Source organism: Hemibagrus wyckioides, linkage group LG10, assembly GCF_019097595.1.
Source record: "Hemibagrus wyckioides isolate EC202008001 linkage group LG10, SWU_Hwy_1.0, whole genome shotgun sequence".
NCBI classification, from domain to species: domain Eukaryota; kingdom Metazoa; phylum Chordata; class Actinopteri; order Siluriformes; family Bagridae; genus Hemibagrus; species Hemibagrus wyckioides.
The window spans coordinates 2,380,456-2,389,562 of NC_080719.1; the positions used below are offsets into that span (position 1 = coordinate 2,380,456).

Genomic DNA, 9,107 nt, shown 5'->3' on the forward strand with positions numbered 1-9,107 from the left:
AGTAATGCTGGTTCTGATAGAAAGGGGTCAGAATACACAGTGCAGGACGGGTCAGGGCTGTTTTAGCACCAATATTATGCAGGTGGTCATAATGTTATGCCTTGTCACACCACAAACATAATGAAAGATCACAAAGTAATCAAGGAGTCTTTGTTTATTAAGCGTTATATTATAGAGGAGAAAAAATGACCGCAAGATATATTCACATCCACGAGAATCTGTCATGCAAACACACATTACACAACACAGATGACCTGGAATAAGATTCAAATACAAATCAAGTATTATTTTTTACAAATCCAGAAACGGCACCAGATACAGCACTTTTAACTGGAACGACCGAGTTCCGCATGTAAGGTGCAAAGAAACAGCACATTTATTATCTTAGTAAAGTGATTCAAGTAAAGTGAGTACATTAACCCTCATGAACAATCAGTAGATCTGTCAAGATACATGGATATTACATTCTATATATGTATACATATATATGGAGGTAATTTCTTTAAGAACCTAATTTCTAACCCACCCAAATAAATAAATAAAATAAGTAGCACCTGTGTTGAAAAGAACAGTACTGTTAGAACTCCAGCATTTCACTACACAATGGATTACTGTTTAGACCAGTTTGCCCAGTTTGATTAGAAATGTCACAGTTCATCTATTAAATATTTGAAAACATTTTTTTGCTTTTTAATCCAAAGGTCTGGGAACTAACACGCTGTATTATGTGCTTACTTTAAACTTGGGTTTATACAAACATTCAGCTCTAGAGTGTTATTCTGGTACAAATCTTTTTCTTTAATTATTTAAAAAACGTAGCACAGACAATCTCCCTTAGCCGATCATGGATGGCACAGTTAGTTTATTCAGTGAAACGTCGTCAAAACAGAAATTCGAAATTGTTAATAGAGAACTCGTTTACTCTGTTAGGATGTACGTGACAATATCCTGAGCAGAAACATGTAGAGCACAGACTCGGAGGTATCTCGACAATTAAAAATATTCATTTCGAGGCGTTTCAGCGTTCATTCCAAAGCTTTTCTGCCTGAGAAACACCCGAAAGTCTAAATCTTTAATCCAGTGCTACTTCATGTACACACACATCAGAAATTTTCTTCTCTATTGCCAAAAGTTTTGGGACACCCCCCAAATCAGATGTTGTTTTTCAGGGGTTGGGCTCGGCCCCTTAGTTCCAGTGAAAGGAACTCTTAATGCTTCAGCTTCATACCAAGACATTTTGGACAATTTCATGCTCTTTGTGGGAACAGTTTGGGGATGACCCCTTCCTGTTCCAACATGACTGCACACCAGTGACCAAAGCAAGGTCCATAAAGACATGGATGAGCGAGTTTGGTGTGGAGGAACTTCATAAAGACCTGACCTCAACCCCATAGAACACCTTTGGGATGAATTAGAGTGGAGACTGAGAACCAGGCCTTCTCACAAAGCATGAAATTGTCCAAAATGTCTTGGTATGAAGCTGAAGCATTAAGAGTTCCTTTCACTGGAACTAAGGGCCCGAGTCCAACCCCTGAATTCAATGATTTGGAGAGGTGTCCCAAAACGTTTGCCAATATAATGACAAAAGTATAGTTTCTGTAGCTAGCTACCTTCATTACCCATGCACTAGCTAAGGATCACAGCACCATATTAGGTGTTAAGCAATAAACATTCATAAGTATTCGTATGTATATTGTGATTATTACAGATTCACGGTGTGTGGCATCATGCATCGGATTAATGAATAGTTTGATATTTTTACACACCGTGATCATATCTGAGCAAGAACAAATCTAAGTATGGAATTATTAATCGAATTAATTTGGAAGTGGACACTGGAAAATTAGGAATGTTGTGAATTTGTGTGTAACAACCTTATACTCCTGATCTTATTGGTCCTGTGTTAATTGACTGGACATTTTGTGTGTTCACAAAATGGTGGACATATCAACTGAGCTCTGTAAATAAAAGCTTTAGTTTTGCCTGTTTTTTTCCCCCTCCTTGCACTGGACCTGTAGTTAAAACGCAGTATTATAGTTGAATATGATATGTGTAGAAACTCTACGTCTCAGAAAAAAATGATATTTGACCGATTTTCTATTTTCCAGAAATGTTTTTATGGCTTCATGTTTGTTTTTTTCCATAAAGGCATTTAGTTTAAAGATAAAGTTGGTTCTTCAACACATTCCGACTCCCTGGATTAAAAAAAAAAATACAAAATCCATCATTGATAAACAAACTAGAACGAGAAAATTCTAATTTCCTACAAAAGACATTTTATATTATAACAAAGCACCGACATTTTTTTTCACTGTTTACTCTAGCTACAGAGTGTCTAGAGGGGAATTCTATAAGGAGAGGGATTTAAGAGTTGTATTAAAGAACGTTCTGTGAGAGGATCCACCACAGGAACAACCGGAGAACCTTAAAAGCGTTCTACATTTCCTAACAGAATAACATATTCTCTTAAGGTCTAGTGGTTTATTACATGCTCAACTTTATTTCTCCATTTATTTAAATCTTATAAAATGCACATTTCAGAGTATCTTCTTCTTCCAGCTTTTCCCTTGAGGGGTGGCCACAGCAAATCATCTCTCTCCACCTATCCCTATCTTCTGCATCCTCTACACTTGCACCCACTAGCTTCATATCCTCATTTATTCCATCCATATTCCTCCTCTTTGGCCTTCCTCTTTCGCTCCTGCCTGGCAGCTCCATGTCCAACATTCTCCTACTGATATACTCACTCTCCCTCCTCTGAACATGTCCAAACCATCTTAATCTGTCCTCCCTAACTTCCAACATGAGCTGTCCCTTTGATGTACTTGTGCCCAATCCTGTCCAACCTTCCTTCACTCCTAAAGAGAACGTCAACATCTTCAGCTCTGACTCCTGTCTCTTCCTCAGTGACACTGCCTCTAAACCATGGCCTGTCTCACCACTGTCTTGTACACCTTCCCCTTGATTCTCACTGATATTAAGACTTTGGCTATAAACACATAAATCCATTAATAATCATTGAAATTAAAGAAAAAACACTATTTAGGAAACAAAAAAAGGCTATAAATTTAGTGTGAGTGATGTGGAACATGCAAAAATGTCAGAAGCACATCATCTATATTGACATATACATATACATACATATATATATATATATATATATATAAGTAAAGCTCGTACTAATTACACTTTATTTTCTCAGGCATGGTGTTATACGTTTTATTCGTTTTATAAGTCAAGAGAGTGACCCTAACCGTTCTGACCCAGAGAAATCTCTTACCTCAGGCTCCTGGTCTGGTTTTAGTATGAAAACATGCTTTTATTTGAGATACAGGAATCACACTGGGCAATGGTTGCAGAAAAAAAACTCTCATGAACAGCACCAGGAAATTTGCTGGAAATCGGAGTGAAAATTCACAGTACATCAGGCGTTTTTGAATAAGATCTGTGTTCTTCTGTGTTACTGCTGCAATCAAAGTTCAGCACGCAGGATTTTATGCAGCGTGGAGTTTTGACACATGAATTAAAGGAATAAATACTCATCACCACAAATAGTCAAAGGTTATTTAGGGGGGAAGGGGAAGGGGGGGGGTTAGAGAGGAACATCCATGACGTCACACATCACAGTCTCATTTGACCACAGGCTACAGATCGCAGGACGCTCCCGAAATATACGGGGATTCTTCTGATACCAAAACGCTGTAATGGTGAAAAGTGATTAAAAAAAAAAAAAGAAAAAAGTTTGGACAGTTAAGAGGTGAGTGCAATCAATGGATTTATCTTTTTTTAAATAATATAATGAATAATAATAATAATAGTAGATTAAATTGCACGTGCCAGAAAGGGCTTGTATTTATGCAGCATTATTTATATTTATTTTTAAAACAAAAATAAATACAGTTTTAGATCTTAAAACCGTTATTTCTCCCAATGCAAACCTTTCTAGCTACCCTCTGCTACATAAGTCCAGGAGATGGAGTCAGAAGTGCAAGGGGGTGGAGTCAGAAGTGTAAGGGGTGTGGTCAGAAGTCCAGGAAGTGGAGTCAGATGTCCAGGGGTGGACTTAGAAGTCAAGGGGTGTGGTCAGAAGTCCATAATATGGAATCAGATGTCCAGGGGGTGGGGCCATATGCATATATATATTATTTCATTCACATTTTCTGCCCCTCTCTTCTCAAGTCCTCTGTGCTAAGGAAGGTTTCCATTTTTGTATTATTTTTCTTTTTCACATTAGGTGTCAATCAGCTCAAATTACTCCCCAGGTTGTAAAGTGGGTGGAGTCTGATTTGATTTGAAGCCCAGACTCGTTTTTTAAATAAACAACCGGATCCAGCTCCGTCTCCTGGACCCTCTAAAGCAGCAGCGGAGACTCGTGGTTCAGATGGAATGAATTTGTTTGCATAGTTAGTTAGTTTGCTGTGAGCTATCTGAGCAGTGAGTGGATGATTTAAAAACCCCGTGTCATTGCTTTATTGCTGTAGAGGATGGGGTGAGAGGAAATTTTCCGGTCTGACTGCATGGGAAAAAAAAATGGCTCGAAATTCTCTCTCGTTTTTCCAACCAAGATCATGATATGAACAGGAATGAGACTGAAGGTGTAAAACCCACAGACGTTCTACACTGCAGAGGAAGTAGTACTTACAATCGACACACACACACACACACGTTTAAAAAAAAAAAACAAACAAACCACACAGTATATAATTACATAAAGGTTTCTAACATCGTACAGAAAAAAGGTCTGGATTTACACTGCATCCCCAGAATTACTACCAAAAAGAGTTTCTTTTCTTTAATACAAGCAAAAAGGAATCTGTACAATCTGACTCGTAAACACGTAGCTCGTGGGAGCGATACCTCATGCACTTATCCGATCGCCGACTCTCTGTCCTGATCAAGCTGTTCCTGACGCATCGCCGAATTTGTTCTCTCCGTCGAACTCCTCCACGCCTGCCTGAGTCATGAGGTCGGAGATGTTCTTCTCCAGGTCGTCGATGCGGGTGCTCATCTCGTCGAGTGCACTGGTTAAGGAGAATCTTTTTAAAGAGCATTTGTACGTCACTGATTGTTTAGAAGGCACCGATTCGTTTTCTGTGACGGCGAGTGCATCTACATGTCACGTGTCGGTTCTGATACGTTACGGTTTCTATAGTAATGGCTCGCTCATGGGGACTCGTACAGGGGGATTTTGATCACTGATCTGTAAGGAAACTTTTATTTGTAAATACGCTTATGGCACTTAACAGTGTCAGAGAAAATGAGAGAGAGAGAGAGAGAGAGAGAGAGAGAGAGAGAGAGAGAGAGAGGGAGAGACTGACAGGAAGGGGGAGAAAAAGAGAGGGGGGGGGTGGGAAAGAGAGAGAGAAAGAGAGCGAGAAAGAGAGAGAGGGAGAGGGGAGAAAGAGAGAGAGAGAAAGAGATACAGACAGACAGACAAAGAGAGAGAGAGAGAAAGAGAGAGAGACAGAGAGAGAGAGAGATAGAGAGAAAGAGAGAGAGAGAGAGAGAGAGAGAGAGAGAGAGAGAGAGAGAGAGAGAGATAGAGAATGAGAGAGAGTACGAGAGAGAGAGACAGACAGACAGAGAGGGAGAGAAAGAGAGACAGAGAGTAAGGCAGAGATGCAGTCCTTGCTGCAGAACATAAAATCCAGAGGGTGGAGCTGGACCTGACACAACTCCTCCTATACACTGAACCCACACACTATAAACACACTTATCATGCCTGAAACACACACCACCCACTGGACCGTTGACTCAACAAGCTGCCTTTTTGTTTTTCTGTCTTATTAATTTCAAGAAGGAGAAGCGTTTGGGGTCGGTGTGTGTGTGTGGGAACGGACATTTATAGCTGCTATAACGTAAGGTTTCATGGACATTCCAAAGGATATATCGATAATCGGATTAAAAAGGAGTGATGTGGCATGATTTAATAAATAAATACAGTAGATTGCTGTGGAATAAGAGGTTGTGGTGTGCTGTTCTAGAAATTTCTGGGCAGTAACGGTAACTCTGCGTCATTATCAGGACACATCGCACATCATAATGCTGTGTGGTTCTAGGAAAATAATCAACGACGTGCCGAGATTGCGGCCTGACGTGACGGTACAGGACCTTGTGCCCACATGTTGCTCTAAACCAACCTTCATAGTTTTTTTAATCCGTTTCTAGTTACTTTTAACACGTTTCGGGACGTCTAAACATCACGGCATCAAGCAGGAACGCCGCTGAGTGTAGGATATTTCTTCCGATAATCTGGTCAGACATGGTCTGGAACTTGTCTTGCATCTGCTGCAGTAAGCTCTGCACCTGTATAGCAGAAAGGGATAAAAATAAACTGACAGAAATGGACTCAAATACTCACAGAGAGAGGGAGGGGGGAAATCTTTCAATGAGGAGTGTGTGTGTGTGTGAGAGAGAGAGAGAGAGAGAGAGAGAGAGAGACACAGAGACAGAGAGAGAGAGAGAGAGAGAGAGAGAGACAGAGACAGACAGAGAGAGAGACAGAGAGAGAGAGAGAGAGAGAGAGAGAGAGAGAGAGAGAGAGAGAGAGTGGGAGTTTAGGGTCACCAAGTCTCCTGCTAGGGAGAGAAAAAAAAACCTAATCTCCACTCCCACGCGCTGGAGCTGTAGCCATGGCAACAAGCGAGCAACGCACGAGACACGAGGGCATTTCGAACTGGGGTTTAATTCACAGCTAATTAAAAAAAAAATACCCGTTAACTACTGCCAAGGGTTGCCATGTCATTATAAAACGGTTATTTAACGACGTATTACATTTAATAAAAAAATATATATATAAAAAAACTCAAATTACGAAACAAATAAATGAATATTATGAATTGTGGTGTAGGAAATTGTTAATTCTCGGAACACGATCTAGATTTAAAAACAGACGTTGAAGTTTTATTAATTACAAGTATTAACAAGAAACAAGCAAACATTTTATGGAATTTTATGGGACTCGTGACACTCTGTTTGCTCGCAAAATATTTTTTAATATATTTACTGACAATTGTTTGGATAACATTTTAGTTTAGTCTTCATGTAATTCCGCTAACGGAGTTAGAGTGATCCAATCTGGCAACCCTACTTTCTAGTGTCCAAGGAAACGCTATATGCTAACACTTCAACGGAACCCATTAAAAAAGACAAATTAAACGCTAATAAATGTTTTTTTCCTGAAATAATTACACGCCCAAACCGACATATTAACATCATAACTCAACCTCGTGCGAAACTGACATTTAGTAAGGTCAGTAAGATAGCCTGGAAGCTACCTATACTAGTTCAACATGACGGCTACTGTGCTAATTTATACCGGCAAATAATAGCAATAATGCTTATGCTTATTATTATTATTATTTCTACTCACCACCACGGTTAAATCCTGGGCTGATTTGGGCTCCGTGTCAGACATGTCGAGTGCGTGTGAGAGAGCGAAAGAGACAAAGCGTTAGATTGAGAAACTTCTGTGAATTTACTGATTTATCTGCACCTCAGTGCGTAGGTGACTGATTGCCCACACAGGAACGCGCACGCACCCACAGAGCGCGCACGCACACGCTCACTCACGCCAGCGCGCACGCGGCACAAGGAGACTCGAGGAGGCACTGCAGAGATTTGTGACAAAATAAAATCACCAAACATTTACTGTTTTGTCATGTTATTTATACATATAAACATGAATTATGAAAATTCATATATTCAATGCCATTTTCATTGTTTCCTGGCGATGTTATCCACAGTAATCTCATGTATCTTTATGCTGTCCATGTTGGAGGTCATCCTCGGCAGCAGAGAGTGGTTTCCAAGTGATGAGACTCCAACCAGAAGCCAGGAATCACGATGCATCAGTCAGGTGTGGACAGCAGAAGGGGTCAACATCACTGGTATTGTTAGAGAGAATGATAGTAGAGAGAGACAGGTTATTAGGTATGGTGATGGTCATGGAGTGGTTAAGGACAATGTACATTGTGTTGAGAGCAAGCAGGGGACTCCAGGAAGATGAACGATGACAGTATATCTAAAATGGAGCTCACTGGCCTCCTAGTGACCTTTGGGATATGGTAGAAGAGGAGAATGACAATCCAAGCGCACCTGAAATATCTGTGCTGCAATCATGTCAACATGGAGCAGAATCTCAAAGGAATGATTCCAACATGTTGTGGAGTCTATGCTTCAGTGAACTTTAGCTGTTTTGAGGGCAAAGGTGGGGCTCTACCCCAGATTAATATAATGTTTCAAATAATATACGTACGTGTGGACATATGTACACTATATTGACAAAAGGATTTAGGACACCCCTCCAAATCATTGAATTCAGGTGTTCCAATCACTTTCATGGCCACAGGTGTATAAAATCAAGCACCTAGACTGCTTCAACAAACATTAGAGAAAGAATGGGTTGCTCTCAGGAGCTCCGTGAATTCAAGCATGGTAAAGTGATAGGTTTCCACCTGTGCAATAAGTCCATTCGTGAAATTTCCTCACTTCCAAATATTCCATGGTCAACTGTTAGTGGTGTTATAACAGAGTGGAAGCAACTGGGAACAACAAAAACTCAGTCACAAAGTGGTAGGCCATGTAAAATCACAGATCAGGTTCAGCACATGCTGAGGAGCACAGTGCACAGAAGTCGCTAACTTTCTTTAGAGTCATTAGCTACAGACTTTTACAGATTAACTCAAGAACAGTACATAGAGAGCTTCATGGAATGGGTTTTCATGGCAGAGCAGCTGCATCCAAGCCTTACATCACCAAGTGCAATGCAAGCATCAGATTCAGTGGTGTAAAGCAGTGGAGACATGTTCTCTGGAGTGCCCAATCACGCTTCTCTGTCTGGCAGTCTGATAGATGAGTATGGGTTTGGAGGTTGCCAGGAGAATGGTACTTGCCCGCATTGTACTTGACTGCATTGTGCCAAGTGTAAAGTTTGGTTGAGGGGGGGTTATGGTGTGCGGTTGTTTTTCAGAGGTTGGGCTCAGTCACTTAGTTCCAGTGAAAGGAATTCTTAATGCTTCAGCTTCATAGTTCAGTTTAGATACCAGTGCACACAGTTTGGGGATGACTCCTTCCTGTTCCAACATGACTGTGCATCAGTGCACAAA

General features: G+C 40.5%; 1 protein-coding gene across 2 annotated transcripts; it reads right to left on the reverse strand.

The window, feature by feature from the left end:
- Positions 1-810: 810 nt before the first annotated feature.
- Positions 811-7,546, reverse strand: LOC131360598 (heat shock factor-binding protein 1-like). Of its 2 annotated transcripts, XM_058401206.1 has the most exons (4): positions 7,373-7,546; positions 6,240-6,306; positions 4,858-5,016; positions 811-3,699 (listed from the first exon to the last, which is right to left on the reverse strand). In XM_058401206.1, the coding sequence occupies exons 1-3, from the start codon at positions 7,415-7,417 to the stop codon at positions 4,895-4,897; spliced, it is 234 nt and encodes a 77-aa protein (XP_058257189.1). In that variant the 5' UTR covers positions 7,418-7,546; the 3' UTR covers positions 811-3,699; positions 4,858-4,894. The 2 variants fall into 2 exon arrangements, with proteins under 2 accessions (XP_058257189.1, XP_058257188.1); XM_058401205.1 differs by having other exon boundaries at positions 811-5,016; positions 7,373-7,545.
- Positions 7,547-9,107: the final 1,561 nt, after the last annotated feature.